At 34.2% G+C, this 25627-nt stretch overlaps 1 protein-coding gene across 2 annotated transcripts in view; it reads right to left on the bottom strand.

Moving 5' to 3' along the window:
• Positions 1–3828: 3828 nt before the first annotated feature.
• LOC117175724 (double-stranded RNA-specific editase Adar) overlaps positions 3829–25627 on the bottom strand; it is a 92830-nt gene continuing 71031 nt past the window's right edge. Inside the window, exons 8-9 of one of the 2 annotated variants that reach the window (XM_033365505.1) lie at positions 11795–11985; positions 3829–7514 (exon numbers count right to left, since the gene is read on the bottom strand). In XM_033365505.1, coding sequence (XP_033221396.1) covers positions 7416–7514; positions 11795–11985 — 290 coding nt within the window. In that variant the 3' untranslated portion in view covers positions 3829–7415. Of the gene's footprint in view, positions 7515–11794; positions 11986–25627 lie in introns of those variants that run through there. The other variant, XR_004467492.1, reaches the window with a different exon arrangement.

Raw genomic sequence — 25627 nt, 5'->3', positions numbered from 1 at the left:
TCAATCACCACTTCTTTTCGTACCTGTGACACCATGCCCTCCATTCTTCTCCCTTTCATGTGATCCTTCCACGCTGCTTGCATCTTCCATACGTATGCTTTCGCTAACAATATTTCTATCCCTTTTCAATCTTCCTTCTCTACCCATGTTTCACTTATCATTATTACGTCCTATTTTGTCAATTCTCGCCAGAAACCCTTATCCTTGTTTTTTAATCCTAATACAATCCCGAACGCCACTTTCAAGTATCTATCTTCTCTTCTCCTCCTTGTCTTCAGCCCTTTTTTATTTTATGAATCCCGACACGTTTCCTTCCGCTATTTTCTTTTCCTTTCCTGCCAGGCCAGATATTCCTCTATTCTCTATGTTCTTTCTTTCAGCAATTTCTTTTTGCCCATTATTTCAAACCTATGCTACTCACACCCTAATGTCACCAGAAACGTACCTTCCCTCCAGTTCTTCATTCATCCTACTCTCTTTACCCCTTCCATCCTCACTTGTGCTCCTATATCTCTCATCAGATTCTTAACCTGTTCCTCCCCTGTTCCACTTTTCACTTTCAATTCCTTGATCATCACATTCTTTTTCCTCTTTGACCTTTGTTCTCCTTCTATTGGTCTTTCGATCTGTGCTAATCTCCTACCGTTTTACTTCTAATTTACTCAGCCTCTCTTCTATTACATTCATATCATTAATCTCATCTCATTCATCTCATTAATTTTTTTAAATTATATGTTTAAAAAATAAATTTAAAATACCTATGAATATAAAAGCGGGAGTTGTTTTACAAGTATTGATATTTAAACTGAGAAACACGATATTCGATCTATAAAATATTATTTTATAATTGAGAATGTCTATGAAAATATTGCTTGATATGTTTCTACATTTTTAGCAGCGAAAAATTGATTGACACGTATGTTCCCGTTGCCATAATTTGTTAATTAAATATTTTCACGCGAAATAGATTCCCAACATTCTACGTATTTCGTAGAAATGCGTTTATTTTAAAACTTCGACCTTACTTTTACTTTTAAGGGTCCCCTCATATTTGCTATGTTCCATCCTGTACTAATGAGCGTCCGTACGCCGTCGAGCGGAGGGCTGGCTACGCGCGCGTAGAATGGCCAGGAAGACTGGTACTTGTAGAAAAAAAGAAGCGATCAGTACAGCATCATCTTCCGTCGCAAATCGTTGTAGTTTACCATGCTGGTCAAGTGTAAACGTTTGTGAAAGTTTAAATATTTAAATAAATGGAAACGGAATAATGTGTAAACAAATTTGTTTCCGAAGACAGCGATAATAATGAATAACACGTTTAGATATTTTCAAATTTGCACAACATATTTGTTATCAAGCGTTGTTTTTATAGATATTTTTAACAATGAAATAATATTTTCTAGACTTAATATCGTATTCTTTATTTTAAATATCAATACTTGAAACCCAACTCCCGCTTATATATTTGGTATGTATTTTTACTTTATTTGCAAACATTGAATGACGGCAGACTCTCTAGCCTAGAATATAGACCATTACTCCGTCGCGACAAATTCTTTCAGCTTTTTTCATCTCTTTTTCATATAAAGGCCAATCCATTAAATGATTTTTTCAAAGTTGACACCTGGTTTTCGGGTTCAGAGGGTCTTAAAACGTGGACATTTGACTAAAACCCGGGGGGGGGGGGGGGGGATACACAAATCTAATACCTTCTCTGATGAGAATCTAACAAATATATCGGTTACTCTTAATGATTAAGTATTGTGCACCCAAAAATATGTACACCACATTCAAAGAAAATTTAGATCAAACCATCCTAAAAACAAGAAGTTGAAGACGATTTAAATACAATTTTCAAAACGAATTCTAGAAAAAAGTTAGAAAATTATTTTAAATGTCCTAGTGGGCATATAAACCAGCAATTACGTTGAATGGAGGAACTTTATAATGTTAATGCGGATAAATAATTACTCACAATTTTTTATTTTATTTCATTACATCTGCATGTAATTTTATACAATTATATTTTGCAAATAAGTATCGAAAGAGTTTTGTAGATACTTTGTAATACGCGTTACGTCGATATACAAAGTAAAGGTTACGCGTTTTTTTCACACTCGAACTATTTGCAGCTTAAGTTTATTAAATCAAGTGTTTTAATTTAAAAAATTCTTATTGCACGCTTTAATACAAAGTTGTTGACACAAGAATTTAAAAAATTGATGGGTAATTCTCCAGAAAATGGTAACTTTTCATTCCCATAGCTTGGTTTGTAAAAACATTTAAAGAGAATCCGTGCATATTTTTGACTTTACAATTTAAGTGTTTGGAATTTATTTCAAATAGGTGATTTTCATACAAAGTGATCCCTTTTTAAGAGAACCACCCACATTAAAGATTAAATATAGATGCGCGCTTTTCTTTTCGGTGTGATTGATACATTGAAAAGATAATATTTTGTAAAATTAAAATTTTAATCTTAATTTCATTCTTAGGCTAGACAGGGAATTTAATTAACGAAATTCAGCCCATTGAAATTATCGAAATCATACCCTAATCACCCCCACCCAAAAACAAGGATTACTGCTGAAAAGAACAATCCAGTAATTCAAATTTCTCATTAAGAGAAATCTCTCTTAGCCGCCAAGTGATTTCTGAGATAAAAGTTAGTTACTAGCTTTATTATGGTGTTCGATTCAGAAATTTTTATGATTGAATTTATATGACTTTTGGTTATTGCATGGTCTCTCCTGGGTCTAAGATAAAAAATATGAGTGTGAAAGGGTTTTTCGAAACTATCAATATTTTGAAAAATATTTGTAGTTGAAAATTTGGGCTATTTTTTCAATATATTTCAACTTCCTTTTTATTGATCTTACACAAAAAAGTTTTGAGACAAATTGAATCAATTATCGTTTTGCATAACAAAAATAATTATTTGTGTTTTTCAATCGTCGAAAGACAATTAATTTAAAGAAACCAAAAATAATAATATTTAAAAAGTCTACTAAATTTAATCAGAAAAGTTTGGTACATATGTTTTTTGGTCATTTTGAATAATAAATGTTCAATTTTTCCATGACGTCACGCTTCGCACCTACAGTGTTCTCTTCACAACGAAGGTTACAAAATTTGAAAAAATTACCCAAATTTTCAACAGAAAAAAATTTTTTAAGTATAAAAAACGAATACTACACTAATATGTGTTAACCTCTATACACAATGAAATAACCAAAAATAATCAATTTTTGACTTGACAGTTGCGCCCTGCTACGGCCATCATTTTACCAATCGGCTTGCATACGGGCTTGGGTGGCCAAAAAATATAAATTTTTTCAATCCGCGCAGTCTCCAACTCGTTCTCTCGTGGATCCAAATAAATAAATTTTTTAGTTTAAAAAAAATGATTTTTATTACGATATGTGCCAATTTTGTGTCTTATGGACTTTAACACGTAAAACGTGTACTTATTTTCCTTCTTTTGGGTCGACTTCCATGGGCGCGTGTGATCGCGTATACAATTATAGTAATCGACCTCCTGTTAGATGGCTCTACTGTAGAGGCAAAAGTGTGAGGTAATATTTTCTTAAAATATTTTCGCGCCGGCATTCTAATGTTTTTACAGGTTATGTTGTCGTCAACAAACGTCAAGTCACATCAAGTTTTGCAAAGTTTTTGAAAGTTGTGTCCTTTCGTATGAAGTGAAATCAGTGAATTCAAAAATGCACAATCTTGAAGTAAATAGAAATATTTGTGCTATGAATGAAGTCACTGATTTCATTTCTCTGTTTTAATGCGAATAAATAACTTGTAAAAAGTTACATTTCATGTGTCATGTATTTCTTTATTTATTTATTGGATAATTAATGCAGAATTGTACCAATTTATGCCGGAAAATTATATGGGAAACAGTATTTATACATTTTTCGTCTTAAATTTGTATAATTTTGAATTGATTCGTTTATTTTCTCTAATTTTCATTCACGCAACAAGTTCAAATAATACACACGCATACGTGCACGTACACATAGACACACTTCAGTTAGCGACCTCCACTTAGATGCGCTAGTGTCGCTATAAGTGGTCAAACGCACCCATAAGAGTTGTCACAGCATGCCGTAGCGAGCTTTAGATATAATTGTTCAACTTGAATTTTTTTAAAGTTTTTGAGGATATTGAGAAAAGATTTATTAACAAAATCTGCCCAAAGAAGCTGCCCAACAGCAGCTTCATCCGTACCCTGCAGAATTTATTGCAGCCCAATTGAACTCAAAATGGCTTATTGTTAGAGTATTAGGACTTCCACATGCAAGTTTGTCTACAAAGCCCCGTGTTACAGGCCCTAACCTGTAGATCAGTACATTTCCTAAATTTGGTTTGCAATTTCTGGGTAGCCAATAAACTTTTTTGCAATACCCGAACCCCAGGGAGATACTTGACTTCAATAAGTTGAATAGCAGATAATAACGCTAAAACTGTCGTCTAGGTTACACCTGAAGTCTCGCTTCAGGCTCTTTAGAGACTTTTCTATTTTAATTCACACCTGAAGAGAAAAATTCAAAATACTAAACAAAGTACTAAAAATCATTTTGTTGATTTGGCGACTGCGCTGGTTTAAAATGACATAATGTATATTTCTGGGTGCCCTAATACGGACGCAAGTGCCAAAAACCGAGTTTGAGAGGAAAACAAAAAACTGTCCAACCTTCCAGCAAATAATTTTTTAACAAACAAATGTTAAAAATGGTTTGAGGTATTATTACACTTTATCAAACAGTGAAACGAACATCTTGACAGAGGCTTCCATCTCCTAGAAAACCTTTGTTAAAGGAACAGCGCGTCCCTAAAAACTCTGATTTTGACACATAAAGAGTTGCATAACTGTTTTAATTTTAAATTAAGAATGAAAACTAGAATGTAATCTCGAGCTATTAGTTAGCTCTATTGGATAAATAAAATAGCGTTTAACAAAATAACCATGTGCGAGAAAGCCATTGTCAAAGATCGGGGCGTTAAAAAAAAACTCCAATTTTGATATGTATAATTTGCGTGAATGTTTTTATTTTTTAATTTAGAAAAAAAGTACATTCGAAGTACTGGAAGAAGCAACCACATCCGAGAAAAACCCGTATCACTGTTGCGACACGTCCCCAAAAACGAAAATACTGACACACAAAGAGTTGCATAGCTTTTTTATTTTTTAAATAAAAAGTCCTTTCAATCAATTACTGAGCTCTATTGAATTGTGAAAAGAACAGGCAAAAATATGAAATTACCTTATAAACAAAGAATACCAAACATGGATTTCGACACACTTCTAAATAGAAATGGAACATACTCATCTACAGAAACATGATTCAGGTTAAAGAAAATAGTTTAATCAAATAAAATGCATTTCCGAAATTTAGCACTTATGCCCGTATGCAGTGTTGTCCTTTAATTTTTCGATCAACGATTTTCACATCAAATATACAGTACTTAAGAATTATTCGTAAAGTCAGATCATTCATCTTATAATTACGAATACGAAAATTTGGCCTTTTAAGTACACTTGCGCTCTCATCCCTAGTATGCAGAATCCTTTGCCTAACACTGGCACGCAGCGATATACGTCAAATTAGGCACACTGACGATTTGTGTGTGCACGTCCGCATAACATACTTTTATATTGGCACTTTAAAGTAGTAGTTTTGATTAAGAATAAAAGAAAATGGTTTTAAACACGGTTACGTACTTCTTTCGAACGTAAATTTATGTAAGTAAATTACATTTTTGTGTAGATACATAATCCTTATATAACTTCATTACAACTTTGTGAAAAAAACTTTGGCTTTAAGAATCATACTTGCAATACATTTTTCGCCTAAAGTAATCGGAGCTAGAGATGCTCGATTTCGGGAGTGCGCTATTTTTTATGACGTGTGTTCTGAGTTTTTTACACAAACTGGATCGGCGTCGAACAGTGTGTCACTACGGCAGTACTACAATTATGATGATGCTGGCATAGTGAGGCAATTAATCTTAGAACTCTCTACTTCTATATTATTTCAAGTGTAGCTACCTACTCGTACAGCGTATACAGAAGCAGAGTACGGGGGAAAAAATTTGTAAAATTTAGGCCTCGCAAATGGCATCTTCACTTTGCTTGTAGATTGAAGGGAAAAAAACAAGAAAAAAAAGATAGGTTATATATTCTACGCAAGTCATTTTTCTGCTTCACATAGAAACTCATTGGTATTGTTTTATATTGAAAAAATGGAAGAAAATAAATTAAGAAAAGTTTGACGTTTTTCACTCTTGTCAAATACTGATTACCGCGTCCGTAAACTGGTTCGATTCAAGATCCAATCACAGCCTTGGGATAATATTGGGATATACAAATTAATAAATAGGCGGACGCAGCATTTTCTAATTCTAAATTTAAGAAAAGACTTACTCTCCTTTTTTTGAGGTGGTCTTTGATAGTATGCTTATTTCTACAAAATATCATAAAGAGACTGAACTGGAATAATATTTATGATAGACTTACTGCTATTTAATTTGCGCGTAACTGCATTCGCATTGGAGCATTACGTGCGAGAACCATGGTACGAAACTGAAGAAAGGGTATGTACCTGTTTGCTTCCTTATTAGAACGCACCACGGTTCTAATACTTGCAGCAAACGTAAGGTCTACTGCCGGACTGAAAATTGATCAATAACTCAAAATTACATCTAAATGGTTTATCATACCAGTTTTTGCACAAAATTCAAGTTGTCAGTATTAGATCTGTTTGATTTCCTGGTCTACTCTACTGGCTGCTACTTTTTTTCCGATCGTACGCGAAACGTTTAGGTTTTGTCTTAATTTTCCAACAGTCTATGGAATTGTCAAAAATGACTTAATTTACCTAGTGTCTAAGAACGAACTTGATGCACTATGAAAAGGTAGAGCTTTTCTCGACTGCCGCGGCTCCCCTGAGCTTTATCCGCATTTTGTGGATACTTGTAATCCTACTTAAATGTCTAGACTACGGTAAAGTGAATACTAAAAGTTTGATGTATAAATACATTTTATTTACCCGCGTATACGGAGCATTAGAAAGTTTTTGAAATTTATCGAGGAGCTGAGTATTCTTCAAGGATAACTTACGCGACAAAAATGAAAACGTTCGTCGAATTTTCCTACGCGTATTACGACTAACATTCGAGCAATATGTCTGGCACCCTGTAAATATTATTACTAGAGTGGCTTTTGCTTCAACGTACAATTCAACACTATTTATGGTATGTTGAGATCCTAAAATTTATGCTTTACTAATACCAACCTCTGCCATTCCGTGACACACTGAACGAGCGATCTAGTTTACACTCGGAACAACGCACTCCGGAATTCGAGATTTAGGGCCAATTCGAGGTTCGTTACCCTTGACTAGTCAGATATCGACTTCGAACATATCTTGTTCAATGGGTTTCTTTACCCAGTTACCCAGTTGAGCTCTGATGAAGGCATCTTTCAGCTGTCGTTTGGCCACCTGTTTTATACATGAAACAAAATAAGATTTATCTTTCATTTATTGGATCTTATACTCGTTACAACAATTTTTTCCAGCCATAATAAAAATAGAAAATGCAAGCTTTTTAACTTGAATATTTATTTATTTTAAGTAATCAAAACTGAACTGCATTATAGTGTGGCTCATTTTGCAGAAACATTTAAATAGATGCATAACCATTTGGAAAAAATATTAAAAATTAGTAAAGGGTATGTAAGATAAGGAAATTTTAGAAAATGAAAAATATTAATTTCATAAATTTTGAGCTTACCGCCAAATGTGATAATTGCGGAAATGTGAGTTAAATTCAAACATTCCTAAATTGATAGTTTAGATTAGTTAAGGTAGGTGGTGTTAACCAGAATCTAGAATCAGTTAAGGCATGAACTGATACCAGATTCTTCGAATAGTATGTATTGAGTGATTTACCCAATTAATTTAGGGAATTTAGGGGTGTCAGAATTTACCACACATGTCCAAAATTACTTCGTTTGAAGGAATATATTTTCAGAATTCAAACAATGTTCAAATTTCCCCAATTTTCTTATTCTTAACTTTGTCGAAAATTTGTTATGCAGATTATTTTAAAGAAGTCAGTTATGTATTTTAACATTCACATTGACTTTGACCTTCGCCTGTCATTTTTCTGAACTTGAAAATTATGAAGTTTTAAACGTCAATGATGGAAGTTTAATTTATAGGCTTAAATGGTTACTCCGACAAGTCATACGGTTTCATATCCAGAGAAAATACATTGTCAATTTAATAAAAACAATTCAAATAGTTAATCATCAACGTGTTTTGACTAAAGGGGTTTATTTTTATGGAGTCTCAATATGCCTGGATATATTAAAGCCAGTTCTGGTAATTTGCCAAAAGTGAGTAGGGGAGCGGCGGGTAATTTGGCGCACATGTTATAAAAGGCTCCGTTGAAAGTCAAATATGTTGAAAACTGTAGTAAAATAATATAGAGCACGTAAACTAATATCTTATCTACCCTATTCGTATGATTATTATTGGATTTACGTCTATTAAAGTTATCCAAGTTATCCTTCCTGGTTGGCTAATGTGGCGCGCTCTTAGTGCAATTTCAGAAATGAAAGGAAAGGTTGTTTACTGAGTTCAATGAAATTAATTTTCGGTAAATGATCGGTTTAAATAATTACTTATAAATTGTGTGCAACTTGAACGTTATATATTATGTTTTTTTAATCCGGAAAAATGCTACTGTGCTTTTTCACTACTTTTTGGTCACTTTAAAAATCCACACATAACACCCAAAAATAACTTTTCACAATAAGAATTGGGTGATTAGCTTTACTGAGCAAATTTTTTCAATGTACAAAACACAACAGATAAAAAATACAGTACAATAAATACCTCTACACGTATTATTGATTTTTTTTGCCAAGTCCGCCAATTTTAATGTTGCTGAAACTCGAGGAGTAAAAGCAAAAAAGTAAATAGGAAACATTTTTAACCTAATAAAATATAAGAATTAAATATATATTTATTCTTATAAAGAGCGCTATTATTAAAACTAGCATTACGATTCCAAAGCAAAAAATATCAACTTTTTATAATACATCAGTCAATTTAAATGTTTTAAAAAAAAGTATAATTTGGATTCTTTTATTAAAAATAAAAATATTTACATATGTTGAAATGATCTTCGAAACAATATACTGTTGATGTTAAAGATGTAGAGCACGTCTAATGCCGAACAATTTTGTATCAATTTTTCGTTCCTCCCTTTGGGTAGAAATAAATAATTTTCCTGAATTCTTGATAGAGGTATTCTAACATGGATGGCGGAATCAGGTAACAAAAATATAAATTTCAAATGTTTAGCAAATAAAAATAAATTTAATACAGAGTTCTAAAAATATACGAGTCAAGAACATTACTAGTGGGCTACGATTATAGTTGAAATTGACTAAAAAGCCAATCTGACCGCTGGGGCGAATAAGTATCACAGTAATAATGTTTCATTTAAAAAATACGAATCAAAGCACAAAACCCACGTCAGTTCCTCCCTTGTCAATAGAACTAGCTTATAAACCTTTAGCTTATAAGCTAACCGTCATCCATGACGTGCAAAAATTTCAAAATTATCATGTCGAGCGACTTTCATAAAAATGACAGGCGAAAGAGAAAGTAAATTGCGAATGTGAAAATACATCATTGAATCACATAAGTGTCACAGTCTACTGACTTTAGTCTACAATGTGTTGCGGGCATATTTAAAAAAAAACCTGAGATTTTGGTACAAGTAATTATGTATATGTTAGTTATAAACTGCATTCGAAGGTACACAAGTGTATTAAAAATGCCGTTTTGCAGGCACATTGGAATTTCTTTAAACTAGCAAAATATAACGCCGCCTCCATTCACAATGTGTTGACAGCGTCGTGTATATCTGAATTTTTGGCGATTTGGAGTTATTATTATATTCTGATAGACAGGGACTATACCGTACTCTTTTCTTAAATATTAGAAGCTTTTCTATGAGAAAATAGGGGCGTAAGAAGCGAAGACATAATATAATCTTTTTAGTTAAATACCGAGCATTATAGGTATATGAGCTTTCTGATACAAGGTTGATGACAAGCTAAGAAAATAGAAAAAGTTTAAGAAGCAATTAGAATATTCGGCAGAAAAGAAAGCTATTTCAAAATATAACATATGATTCGGTTTAAGAATCACGTTGAAACGTAATTGTCGACAAAAATTATATTTCCTTGTCACACTTACCTATAGTTCAAAACTTCCCGAGCGTGGCGTGCCAACCGCACATTAAAAAATATGGCCGCTGATGTGAACGCGAGTCAAATGTAAATAAATAATAATTGAACAATTAATAGTATGTGAATAAAGGTAAGGATGTTCAAATTAAAAATCGCTGTATAAAAGCGAAAGTTTCCAATAAGTGTGGTTTCAAGTGTATAGTGTACAAGACTTTCAGAGTGGTGTAAGTTGTATGTTTATTGTTTTTGTTACGAACGCGTCGATTGAGAATAATTTTTTATTCCACAAACATTTCACAAAATGCTGTATGATTATTAATTATTTATTTATTCAAGCGACCTGTCAAAACAAAACAATGGAGGCAGCCATATTTTTTTCAAGTGCCTTTGGTACGCCACGCTCGAAAAGTTTTGAACTATACGTAAATGTGATTTTACACGTGTGTGTGCGAACATCTGGCAACAGTAAAGTCACCGTTTTTGGTGATCTCCTTATATCTATTCTCCATGTTAAGTCGACTGAATGGGCTGAACAAGAATGAAAAAATTTTCAATCGCATGTGAATCAGTGATTTATCATAAAATCTTTGTAATGGTAAGACTCTTTTTTTTCTTTCATTATTGTCAAAATTATTAGCATTCTGTAATTCAAGTCACTGCTGATCATAACGCTTTTATTTATTATCTAAACTACAATGATAGACATAAGTTGGGTGGTAGCTATGAAGTTAAAAGTTAATTATTATAGGCACTTGAAACCAATTTTCATGGTTTTAGAGTGCAATTGTAACTTTTTGGAATATTTCAAACCTAAACCAGTTCTTCCAAAATGTTTCTGAAAAACATATAGTCTCATACTTGGCACACATTACATCGCCTTATAGACAGCGCTTTACGCATATAGGCTCATGATACATGGAGCCGTCGATACATTTAAATTGAAGGTAGAAACGATATAGTGATTGAATAGCCTCCAAATTTTTTGTACGACTTTATAGTCGGCTTCAGAAAAAAATAATAGGAAAAAGCTATTTTTGCAGTGAATGTATTTGACAAAATAATTTTCCTCATAATAAAATCATCATGGGAAAATTCCTTAACCAATTGTAAAATAACCCCCACGAGTTTAAAATGCAGAGAAGATTATTTTGACACCTGAGCGAAATACCAACATAAAATTTAACAGTGCGAAAGTCATGTCGGAACTTGGTTACGAAAAAGTTGCAACGTTTACTTCAAAAATAGCGTTGCCTATTATTACTTTCTAAAATCAACTATAAAGTGATGAAATAAAAAATCGGAAGGCCTCTCAATCATTAAACTGTCTTTAGATGCAGTTTATAACTAAAAGATCCATAATTTATTGAGATCAACATGCTAAATCAAGACTAAATAGACTCAAATTACTTATATCAGAATTTCAATTTTTTGTAAATATGCCCGCAGCACGTTTCAGACGAAATCCAGTGACGACTGACCCAGTAGCAAATAAAAACTCTACAAACTTCTTACCGAATAATCTTGCACAGAAGCCTTAGCTTCCAGATAATGGCGGCATTCGTTCTGATCAGCGTCGTCAATGGTTTTAAGATTTCCCAACAGGTAGTAGAATTTCCGGAATAGCCCTTGTTTTGATATTCTGGACGGTTTGCCTAATTCGTCTTTACCAGTTGTGCAGTTTATCACTTCTGCTTCCGGTTGTCCTACAACAATTTATATACGTCGATTAAATCTTCGCATCTGTACCTTGAAACTTGTTGATTCTACGAAAAAATTATTCGGATATTCATTAAAGTAGACGAAAGTTTCAGGAATCAAACTAAAAAAAAAACTTTGAAGAAAATGTTGCGTGAGTCTCGCGAAAACAACCTCCAATCACCATAGGTAATCAGTTATAAAATTGCCAAAAAAATAGGCGAACGGTGTCCTAAGGGGTTCAAAATAGTTGAAACTCGTATAGATGTTAATTATGAAACTAACCTGAAAAGTTTAACGCGTGGAAATGAACTCTAATCTCCTTCATACGTACTTCAAACTGAAGAGTGACGCAGCAAAATGAGTCACGTCACATTTTGCAGAAAATGAGATTCTTAAGTAGAAAGTTCTACAAATTTATCTGCACATCCTCGCCAGATAATTTGTTCATAACCATACATTTTTGTAAAGAATTTTCATATTGGCATTAGGGTCTTTTGAATATACTTAAGTATAAAACATACATTTCTTGAAAAACGTTAAGATGGCAAACGTTTTGGCGACGAAAAGGGCCCTCTTCAGTGGAAAATATTCAATTAAAATTTTTTATTTTATAAATAAAAAACCAATGACACTAAAATAAAAGAACTCATACATGAATTTATTGTTTATATATCGTGCAACTCCTCTAAAAGAACATTCCTAGAAGTACTACAGTTTAACGACTTTTAGAAAATTAAAAGGAAGGCACTTTAAACTTTAAAGGGTTGTTGTGATAAAACTGAATGACATCATGGGGCCCGGTCTGTTGCTCTCTCCCTCACATGGCGACCGTAGCCTGCAAGTACTTTTATATTTGTTTACTCTTAACAACAGGCAAATATATTTTCAAAACGTTTCCCTCATCAGTTCTCAAATTTGACTGCATTTATATTACTAGCAATATGACACATTTCCTAGTATAATAAGCATTGTCCATTCTTTAGGGATCTTATTTACGTCTCTTATGTGTTATTTAGCCCGTACTCCTAAAGGACTTTCAGTTTGACCGATATAAACTGCATTACAATTTTGTGCTTTACTTCAAATGCCATGAACAAAATTGATATTATGCAATTTATTTCATTTATCATCAGTAGGTCTCAATCCTGATTTAAGGTCTCTCTTCTTTCTAATTGCCGTATTAATGATTTGTAGCCCGAGAATTCTCGCGTTTTGAGCTATTTATATACTTTTTATAATTAAGTATATTCATAAGAACCTAATGCCAATATAAAAAAGTTCACAACAATTTAAATAATTGGGTCAAATAAATCCGACATTAAAAAAGTCAATACAAATATCAAAGAACAATGTTTACAATGGCATCTATAACCGAGGGTACGTGACATCTCACTCTGTTAGATGGTAGAAAGCCTAAGAATTGTACATTTAAACAAAGTTACAAGCATCCGCTATCGTACGGCCCTGCGGGCCCATGATTAGGAGTGGGGAACAACACCCCCAGTCCTTAATTACCGAAACCTGCCCCGAGGAGCTCAGTCTTGTGTCTTGCGCTCCCTGCACGCCTGCCTAGTCTTGTGCTCACCACACTTTTCATCGGTCAACCTTTCACCCGATCCACCTTCAACCCCTTACGGTCAACAACGACGTCCCATCGCCTTGCCACGTTACGGTCTCCGACGACGCTATCGTCACGTACCGCATTATCTCCGAGGAGGACCCATCACTGCTCCGGTGTCTTGGTTTCGTCGCCCAGATACTACCAACGTTCGCTCGCTCTTGGCTTCACCGTCTGGTTCGGGCTATCAGCAATCTAGCTTTTGAAACTCACTTGTAAGGTAGTTAAAATAAATCATTTTATATTTATTTGGGCTATCCCTTTTTGACTTCACACGTTCTCCATTCTCCACATCCCTTACCTATCCTTTAATTTGCGAGATCCCTCACAAATTTGGCGCCCTCCTTGAAAACCCCACAATCCCCACAAAAATCCTATAAGTCGAGAGAAGAAGTCAAAATGATTAGAATAAAAAAATTACAAATTGATGCATGTGTGCCATTGAATGGATAAATTAAAATTTGAATGTTAAGAAGAAAAATTTTGAAAATTGATTTTTGTAAATTTATAATTTGATTTGAAAATTATGTTGTAGAAAAAGTGAGGGTAGACTGTTATATATGTCCGATAAAACGTTGGTGGAACAACAGCCCAATTTCAAGTTCCACCATCGACAATAAAAAATGAAATCACCCTGATAAAAAATGCCTTATTCGTACTCCTTGTAGCAGGATTGGATAAGTGAAGGGTACAAAATAAAATCAAAATAAATAAGTATAAAAGAATGCGGAAATAGAAAAAAGGTTAAGATAGAATAGGAAAAATAAGTCGGTTTACAAAAAACTACAAGAAAATTAAATAATAAATACGGAAATTAGAAAGGAAAGCGGCGTCAGTCACGAAAATTGGCGCGTGAAATAGGAATCCGTGACGTCATATCAACAACTCTAGCACTTCCCGCCCCCAGTGGATACGTCCGCAACGCAGTCAGATCAAGCGCAACCGCGAAGTAGTAACAACCGAGACGCTCACTTAAGTGAACGTGCCGGCTTTTAATCAGACGTAAAGAACCCCTGAGCCAGTCCGTATAAAAGAAAAAAGCTGTTAGATAAAGGATTAAAAAATCGAATGAAGTTAAGGTCCGGTAGAATAAAAATTATTCCAAAAATGGCAAATCCGGTCGAAAATACAAGAGAAAATAGGGAAACTAATGAAATTCCGAAAATTATACTGGAAGAAAATAATGCACAAGCAGATGCGGGTAACTTTGAAAACGAAAATATTATTATTCAATCGGTCGAAGGAGAAAATAGAATAGAAGAATTAGCAAGAAATTTGAACTTAGAATTTGTAACGGTACGAAATAGAGAGTTAGAATGGGGGGAAAAAGATACATATCAAGCGAAAGGTGCAATCCCAAGAACGACAACACAAAGACAGACAGAAAGTACCCCAAACCCAAACAGACAAAACCATACCTCACATAGACACGAAATTGAAACATTATCCCCAAATACTGAGAATACGTTAGGTAATTGGAGACTAGAAAATGAGAGCAGTAGAAGTTTTGAAAATGTTGAATCAGAAACGTATAGAATAGATAGAGAAATTGAAAATAAGATAAAAGAACTCGAAATATTAAAAAGAGACAGGGAACGATTAGAACTGAGTCGGTTAGAAAGGGAAGAAACTCTTAGAAAAGAAAGAGATAGGATAGAAAAAGAAAGAGCAGAGAAAGCAAGAGTAGATCGCGAAAAATTACGAAAGGAAATAGAAAGACAAGAGAAAGAAAATCTAAGAATTAATAATAAAATCTTCGAAATTGATTCTTTTATCGAACATAATAATGAATTTTGGAATGAGGCACAAGAACTAATTAATTTTAAGGAAAATAAAAGTGATAAAATTAAAATCAAAGAACTTTCAGAAGAAATTAAAAATTTAAACCATCAAATGGATAGAATTTTAAATTCAAGTCAAAATTTAATTTCTCAAAGTAATAAGTCAATAAATGTGCAAAATACGGTTCATTTCGAAGAGACAGAATTAGATTTTAATAAGCAAAGGCACTCGTTAGAAGGTGCACGGAATAGAATGACAATAAATAGGAGTAGCGGTCAAGGGGACGAATACTCATTACCGAGACCGGTACAAAGGCAATCAATTATGCGAAAATCAAATCTACCTCAGTGTCAAACAGACTTGCAAGGTGGAATAGATAGAAGTAGAGGGACCGATATGGAAAGAGAAGAGATGAATGAGAATAATATGAATGAAATTCCAGCAACTCTCTTTCCTTTCGGAATGATACAAACCCCTTTCCAAATAATGTCAAATTGGCCGATTAAATTTAAAAACAACACGGAAAATAGTCCAACTTATTTTTTTAAAAAAATCTAATCAGATTTAAAAGAGGGTATAAAATTAACGAACGAGACATTTTAGAAAATTTAGATGCTGTTTTCGAAGACAAAGCATTAGGTTGGTTTCAAGTAAATAAAAATAATTGGCAATGTTTAGATCAATTTATTGAAGATTTTAAAGAAACTTACTTAAATGAGAAATATACTGAAACAATTAAAAATAAAATAAAATTTTGCAATCAGAAAAAAGACCAAGATATTCATGCTTTTGTTACAGAAATTAAACAATTATTTGAAATATTAATGCCACGTCCGAGCCTAGAATGGCAATTAAGAAAGACCTATGAACATTTAAGAATTGAATATAAAGTGTACATTTCAAGAAATGATTTTTCGAATTTTTCAGAATTAGAAATATTAGGTCGAGAATGGGAAACAGAATTATCAAAATATAAAATTAGAGGTCAATAATTAAGCATTTTAGATAAAGAGGATAATAAAAATAACAAAAGTAAAAATGATCCAGGAAATGATAAAAGACAAAATAATATTGAAAATAAGAATCAAAATAGAAATCAAAATCAGGATCAAAATCAAGAAAGACAATTTAGGCCGAGGTATCGTTACCAACAAAATATGCAACAATACAAACCAAGGTTCTCAAATGGAAATCAAAAATTTTTTAATCCAAGATTTTCAAATAATAATTCGAATTATACAAATAATGAAAGATATCCAGGAAATCAGAGGTCTATGCATAATAACAGTAATTTTAAAAATCAAAAGACAGCTGGGCAAGCATTATTGTATGCAATGAATCAGCTGTTACGGAACACACAGACACAACAAACGAATAATTCTCCGTAATGAAAATAGTAGGGATAATAGGAATGGTGAAATAAATTCAAGTCGACAGGATTTAGGCCATTTTCGACGGGATTGTTGGTATAGTTTAGATCAGGGAAACGCATACTGTCGCTATTAAAGGCGGAAAATAGCAGACAAAACAAGAGACCGCCAGAATTATTTGACACAGACACAAATGACTCGGACGAAACAAGATTCCGCCTTATGATAAGTTTCGAAAATCATAAATTTGAAGTGCTAGTTGACACCGGTGCAACCCACTCTTATATAGGTGAAAATTTTAAAATACAGTAGAAGACTTAGATTACGAAATTAAAAAACCAATAAATGACACATTAATGATAGCTAATGGTCAAAAATTAAAAATTACAGGACAAGTTTTGATCCCTATCAGAGTAGGGCGTACGAAAAAATATTTATCATTCAGACTGGTACCAAATTTAAGATCGATAGAAATAATAGGAACCGATATGATTAAAAGATTAGGTTTAAAAGTGGATTATGACAAAAAGATTTGGTGGTTACCACAATTACCAACTATTAAATATGCGATTGAATCAAAGTTAATTAAAATGCAGGAGCCAATAATTAAAGAAAAGAAAGAAAATGCGAAAGAGAATGAGAATAGGGAAAGTGATAAGAGTAAATTAAAATTCGGATCCAAGATTAGCTTGCGAAACGACATGCGAGAGAAAGAGACAGATTTGCTACCGTGCGAAGTCTCTTCTCCCGTTTCGCCACATACCCCACCCCAACCCCTCTTTACAGGTGATGCACTAGACTCGATCCCGCCAACAACCCAGCCGGCACAGAGTGTACGGGGGCATGGTGCCCCACACCCTAAACCCTATAAGGCGAGCGTCGCAACACTGGTACGTGCCAGCGTGGGGGTCCAAAGATTAGATAAGCAGGCTAGTCAAAATATAGAGAGAAAAAGGAAAACAAATAAGGATAGAAACAAAATAAATACAAAGTTACAGGTGAAAAATAAAGATGGGAATTTAAATACAGAATTTAAAGGGCCATTGGAATGCATTAAAGAGAAAAATGAGTCTAAATTAAAGACGGAATTAGATAAAAAGGAGGGAAAAAATGATTCAATAATAGAATAATTATTCGCATTTTGGAAAAGTAATTGGTATAATTTTAGGAATAATGCGCTTATTAATAATAATATAAAACGCGTAAAAATAGAAAGAAAGAAAAATTTCGAATTTTGCGAAGAAATTTCTGAAGAGATAATAGAGTTGAATGAAGCACAACAAGTGCAATTGGAAAATTTAATTAAAAGAAAAATTACGAATCAAGGAACAGAGTTAAAACCGACACATCTAATTAGTCATAAAATAGATGTGCAAGGTCATGAACCAATTAAGCAAAGATACTATTATGTATTGCTAAAAATTAGAGAGTTTATGTATAAGGAAGTAGACAGGCTTTTAGAGGAAAAAATCATAAAACCTTCTAGTAGTGACTGGTCAAACCCTATAGTAATGATTAAGAAATCTAATAGGAAATACAGATTTTGTTTAGATTTCAGAAAAGTAAATAAAATTACGAAAAAAGATTTATACCCAATTCCAATAATGCCGGAAATATTAGACACATTAAGACCAGCAAAATGCATGTCTAAAATCGATCTTCGTCCAGCATATCACCAGATACCACTGGACGAAGAATCGAAACCAATCACAGCTTTTATAGTACCAGACAAAGGAATGTATCAATTTAAAAGGATACCATTCGGATTAACAAATGCTCCTGCTACATTCCAGCGCCTGATGGACAAAATAATAACACCAGAATTAAATCCAAATGTATTTTGTTATCTTGATGATATAATTATAGTTTCAAAAAATTTTGTAGAGCATTTAAAATATTTAGAAATAGTTTTAGATAAAATTGAAAATGCAGGTTTAACAATTGGTTTGGATAAATGCGAATTTTGATGTTCAGAAATAAAATATTTGGGTTTTAAAGTTAACGAAAAGGGATTACAAGTTGATGAAGAAAAAATAGAACCAGTTTAAAATTTTCCAAGGCCTAAAACAATAAAATAAGTTCAAAGATTAATAGGAATGGCATCATGGTACAGAAAATTTATCCCAAAATTTGCAGAAATAATAGAGCCACTTTAAAACCTATTAAAAAAGGAAGTAAAGTGGGAATGGCCTGATAAACAGGAACAGGCATTTACGACTATCAAACACTTACTAACGACAGCACCAATCTTAGTCTGTTCTGATTTTGGAAATCCATTTCAACTTGAAACTGATGCTAGTGATATAGCATTAGGAGCTGTTTTAACACAAACAATAAACGGCGAAAATTATGTAATAGCGTTTGCGAGTAGAGGTATAAATGGAGCTGAACGTAAATACTCAGCTTCAGAAAAAGAATGTTTAGCAGTAGTTTGGGCGATTAGAAAATTTAGACCATACTTGGAAGGCTATTCTTTTAAGGTTATCACAGATCATATTGCATGGAAATGGTTGCACAATTTAAAAAAATCCAACAGGTATATTGGCAAGATGGGCTTTAGAATTATTAGAGTACGATTACGAAATTGTGTACAGAAAGGGAAGTTTAAACCATGTCCCAGATGCATTATCAAGATCAAAGGAAAATGAAATAAAAGTTTCTAGTATTTTACCAAGTATTGTAGAAAACAAAGAAAAAGATTTTAAGGAAATTGAAGATAACTGGTATAAAAATAAAATTATTCAGATTAAAAATAAACCAGAGGAAAATCCTAATTGGCGTATACGTGATAATCAATTGTTTTATAGACCCGACCCTTTAAAATCAAGCTTAAATTTAGATAGCAACCCGTGGAAATTAACAATACCGAAAGAATTGCGAGAACAAGTTTTGATTGAAAATCACGATAATAAGCAAGCAGGACACTTAGGCATGGAAAAAACATGTGCGAAAATTTCCGAAAATTATTTTTGGCCCGAAATGTATTCTGAAACTCTTAAATTTTTGGCCCGAAATGTATTCTGAAACTCTTAAATATGTGAAAGAATGCGATATTTGTCAGAGAATAAAACCAAAAGTAAACAATCAGATAGGTTTGATGGGAAAGCGAATAATCGAAGAACCATGGACTGTAGTAGCATCGAAATGATGGGTCCATTACCAATGACAAAATCGAGAAATCAATACATTTTAGTGTTTGTTGATATGTTTACAAAATGGGTAGAAATAATTCCAGTTAAAAATAAATTAGCGTCAACCGTTGAAAAAGAATTTCATAAGCGTATAATTTCGAAATGGGGAACACCTAGAATTTTGTTTACAGACAATGGAAAAGAATATGCAAATAAGTCAATAATTAATTTGACGAGAACTTTTGGTATTAGACATTCGAAAACTCCTAAATATCATGCACAGGCAAATCCGACTGAAAGGTGTAATAGGTCAATTAAGACAGCAATTAAAGCGTATTTGGAAAAAGATCATAAAACATGGGATGAAAATTTAGATGATCTGCAATTTGCGTTAAATACTAGTATACATTCGTCTACAGGATTCACACCAGCTTTTTTGAATTTAGGTAGGGAGCTCCAACCCATACAAGCATTGAATAAAGATTTAGATGGAAAAAGCGAAATAGAATTTCAAGAGTCAGAAAATGGGCAGATAGAATGAAAACATTAAAAATAATTAGAGAAGAGGTAATTAAAAATTTAGATATCGCAAATGAAACGCAATTTAGATATTACAATCTTAGACGTAGACCTATAACTTTTGAAATTGGCGAAAGAGTACTAAAAAACAAAAAAACACTCTCGAACAAAAGGAAAGGAATAGCTCAAAAATTGAATACAAATTTTGAAGGACCATTTTTTATTAAAGCAAAGATTTCACCAACAATCTACGAATTAAAAACGAAAAATGGAAAATCACTGCGTAATTGGAATGTTAAAGATATCAAAAAATTTATTAGTAGTGAGTAGATTTTGATTTGAATTTTTCTTTGAAATGGCATGCATGTTAATGATTTAATTGTTACACCACTGACAAAAACAGAAAAATAAAACAAACACCGACATTTACAAAAACAACAAAAAACAGAAAAGGCATTTATTTTCAGAATAATGGATCCACGTTTAGTCCTCAATTGCAAGGATTGCCTTCAGGGGTTGGTGGGGGAAGAATTATTGACCCACTCATGTAAAAAGTGGGTTGATCTTCTTCAACCACCATCAACAGAGACAACAGATGAGAAAAAGCTATGAAGAAAGCCGAAGAACATAGAACGGAGCTACGACCCATTAAAGAAGAAAAAGAAGAGTTATCGACGGATTGGGATTATATATATATATTTTTTTTTAATTTAATTTAACAATTCAAATTAAATTTGATTGGAAGAAACGACTCATCCGACCTCATCCCGGACAGAGGGGGGGGCGGGGTTGTAACAAAGTTACAAGCACCCCGTTATCGTACGGCCCTACGGGCCCATGATTAGGAGTGGGAAACAACACCCCCAGTCCTTAATTACCGAAACCTGCCCCGAGGAGCTCAGTCTTGTGTCTTGTGCTCCCTGCACGCCTGCCTAGTCTTGTGCTCACCATATGTTTCATCGGTCAACCTTTCACCCGATCCACCTTCAACCCCTTACGGTCAACAACGACGTCCCATCGCCTTGTCACGTTACGGTCTCCGACGACGCTATCGTCACGTACCGCATTATCTACGAGGAGGACCCATCGCTGCTCCGGTGTCTTGGTTTCATCGCCCAGATACTACCAACGTTCGCACGCTCTTGGCTTCACCGTCCGGTTCGGGCTATCAGCAAGCTAGCTTTTAAAACTCACTTGTAAGGTAGTTAAAATGAACCATTTTATATTTATTTGGGCTATCCCTTTTTGACTTCTCTCGTTCTCCATTCTCCAAATCCCTTACCTACCCTTTAATTTGCGAGATCCCTTACACATTGGTAAGACTACACGCACGCCCTCTGTAACAGCGGGAGCAAACAATTTTTTCGTGCACACCGATACATGAGCCTACCACTAATGCCGCCCCCAGCTGGAAGTAAAAAGATTCAAGAATATAGAAGGTATGGAGAGAAAAATTCTTTTTATTTCCACGCCCTATCCGCGGGTGTACTTAGATCTATCTCTTTGTATACCTAACCCTATCCCTTACAGTTGTATCCCTGACTCTATCCCATACAGTCACAACCGTCTTTTTTTTCTATCCATGGTGTTCACAACCGTCTTTCTCTATCACTGACTCTATCCCTTGTAGTCCCAGAGGCCTATCTTTTTTTAACTTGCATATGTATTGTTCACAAATTCCTATCTTTATCTATCTCAGACTACTCACTATCAACGACATATCGTTTTAATTTCTATTCATTTTAATCCATTCAAAAATGGAGTATTCTTATCCGTTTCGACAACAATAATATATTTCGAATTTCAAACTCCCGAAAAATTGTATTAAACCAGCAAGGGTTTATATATCTAACAACAGAATTCCCTAGCTTTACGGTTTACTAGTCGAAGTTCGAACTCTGCAAAGGCGTCTGCTGACGCCTCATTTAGATAGAAATACTGGGATTCATGAAGGTAGACATGGATAGGAAGATAGAAAATGATTCAAACGGATAGAGACTCTGTCCATTTATTTCCAGCAGGGCCAGCCAACAGAGCCGCTAACTACTGTCACTCTTGTTTTTACTTATAACCAGTGCTCCCAAACCAGGCATTTTGTGCTACTGCGCATGCGATGCATAAGGCACTTCATTGACTGCCCTTCGCGCGCTTATTTAAAATGTTAAAAAATATAATTTTTTCTTTATAAATAGCAATTTAAAGTAAGTATTTTTTAATGCGTCAAAGTAGTATGAGTAATAAGCGCACGATCGGCAGCTAATGAAGCGCCTTATGCATCGCATGCACAGTTGCACAAGGTGCCCGTGTTGTGAGTACTGCATATAACCTCAAAGCTACTTGCTTGGAATTTATCAGTGTTTTCATGTGTCAGTGAATATAATTTAAAAAATGATATTAACTATTGGAAAAAGTGTAATTATATTTGACTTTTCGTATGTAACACAGCCACACAAAAAAGAAGTGTGCGGATCTGTTAACAAGACACACGTATTCCTTCGGATTTTGGGGAGCTGAATTCAAATTCGGTATCAAAAATCACCCATCACGTCATGGTTGAGCCATTACCTCAAAAAAATGACGAAAAATCATGCACTAAGGAAAATAAGTTTCAAAATAATGTCAGTGATGCAAATTTTCACTTCAAAAAAATGTCGACAACTGTGAAGGATCAGCCCTTGTCTGATATCAACTTATTTAATATAACTTTCCCAACAGAACCTGACCTCACCTAACCTGAATTAACAGAAATTTATTGAACTACACGTAAAGCTCTGGAAGCATATTTTCCCAGTAGTAAATGTGTGCTACATCGAATGGGTCAACTCGAGCCTTACCTAGAAATAAATCTAACCTAGCCTAACCTAACCTCACGAAACACAATTAAACTGATTGTGTTGTTCCGTTGTGTTTACGGTACCGTTTCATTCAGCTTCGGCGCAGTAAATGTCTGGAGTTTCGTAACCGCTTGTTGCTAGCATTATTCCCCTGTGTCTGTAACCAGGGCAGCTCCACGTGGTGACGGTGGGCAACGGATCTACATTGGCTGAGTTCCTGGGTAAACGGCGTTCATGCCGTCATAGCAAATACAGGTAAAAAGTGTATTATGATGCAGGGAAAAGCCCCAGTATCGGCGTCTGGTCAGGGTGGGAAAGCGGGCTCTCCTACGTCGTCATCATGCAACCGTAGCTCTTCATCAACGGATCACTTGGTTGGTGTAGAGTCTCATGCTACAAGGAAAAAAACAGCGAGCATTTCTTAATCGCATGCCTGCAAGAATAACTCAAGATTCATTCTGTTACATTTTCAGTAAAATGGAAGTAAGCAGTTTGCGAAAATCAATCGACGAGGAAGTGAAAAGTCTTTACGAAGTGTTTTGACCGTAAATTGCTGCACCAAGAAACAAAATGGGGTCCTCACGACATTTGCAATTCGTGCAGACTTATGTTGTATCGTCTAAAAAATTCAAACAACGAAAAGTACCGCAAGTACTCTACACCAACCACATGGAAAAACCCCGTTATTGCGAATGACTGCTACTTTTGCATGAATTCCGTCAAAGGGTTGAACGCCAAAAATAAAAATAACATTTCGTACATTAATGTGTGCACAGTCACAAGAGCAATTGAAATCAATAAAAATGCACGCGAGACTGATTTAAGCGCTTTAGAAGATGATAGAATTGAAGTTGAAAGTTAACGTCATGGAGACGGTAGTGAAACCAGTGATTGAACAGAAAATAGTTCTGATGATTCCGATGAAAATGACGAAAAAGATGACGAATATGGCGTGCATAAAATGAAATTGAAGGTTCCAATATTCGTGTCGCAACTAGAACTGAATGATTTTATTAGAGATCTTGAATTACCGAAAGACGGCGCTGAATTTGCCGCATCATTTCTAAAAAGAAGAAATCTTCTAGAGCCAAAGACAAAAGTTTCATTCTATCGCGACAGGGACAAAGAATTCAGAAAGTTTTTCGTTAATGACGAAGATACATCTTTAGTTTACTGCACTGACGTTAACGGACTAATGAACCACTTGAAAAAAATGTGTACAGAGACGAAGAATGGCGACTTTTCATCGATTCGTCAAAACGCAGCATTAAGGCTGTTTTACTGCATTACACGAATACTTACGCTCCCATCCCTATAGCTCACTCAACGGTCATCAAAGAAGAATATAACAATGTTAAAATGCTTCTTGAAAAAGTTAATTACACGAATCACAAATGCAAATATGTGGTGATCTCAAAATCATAACAATGATATTAGGCCAACAATCGGGTTTCACGAGAGAGCCATGCTTTATATGCCTGTGGAATAGCAGAGATCGAGCCAATCATTACAGCAAAAAACATTGGCCTTTAAGAGATTCATTCAAATCTGGTTCTCATAATATCATCAAACTTCCTCGTTGATCCAGAAAAAATTTTACTACCACCCCTCCACATAAAGCTTGGGCTCATGAAGCAATTTGTCAAGGCGTTAGGCAAAGATGGACAATGCTATAAGTATATATCCCTTAAATTCCCTAATGTTTCAGACGCTAAATTGAAAGAAGGAGTCTTTGATGGACCATAGATTCGAATATTGACAAGAGATACTAATTTCGTGAGCCACATGACGAAAATTGAAATGGACGCTCGGGAAAGTTTTAAAGCGGTAAACGAAAATTTCCTCGGTAACAAAAAAAGTCCAGACTACGAGAATATTGTTGCGAAAATGATAAAAAACTACAAAAAGTTAGGCTGCTTGATGAATTTAAAACTTCACTTTCTAGATTCCCGTCTGGATAAGTTTCCAGAAAATGCTGGTGATTTCAGCGAAGAACAAGGGGAACGTTTTCATCGAGACATAAAAGTAATGGAACGACGATATCAAGGTAGATGGGACGAGGTCATGATGGCTGATTTTTGCTGGATGTTGAAAAGGGAAACGAATGTAGGTCTTAAACGTAAGCGTAACCCTTTGCATCGTTCCTTCGAAGAAAAAAGGACACGTTATAGCAGGCAGAAAATAGACTGAAGTAGGTCTATAAATCAATTTAATTACGATAAAAAGCAAGATAAAATGTAAACACGAAAGATAGTATAAATATATCCCTTAAGTTTAAGAAAAGCAGAGAGAAAAAATTTTTGAATAAAACTCTTATTCATTTACATGTTTAAGTTACAGTTCTACATTTTAATTTATACAAACATTGTCAGGTTAATTTAAATGGGGTCAAT

Source organism: Belonocnema kinseyi, chromosome 6 (genome assembly GCF_010883055.1).
Source record: "Belonocnema kinseyi isolate 2016_QV_RU_SX_M_011 chromosome 6, B_treatae_v1, whole genome shotgun sequence".
NCBI lineage: Eukaryota > Metazoa > Arthropoda > Insecta > Hymenoptera > Cynipidae > Belonocnema > Belonocnema kinseyi.
This window is presented reverse-complemented; position numbering and strand designations above follow the sequence as displayed.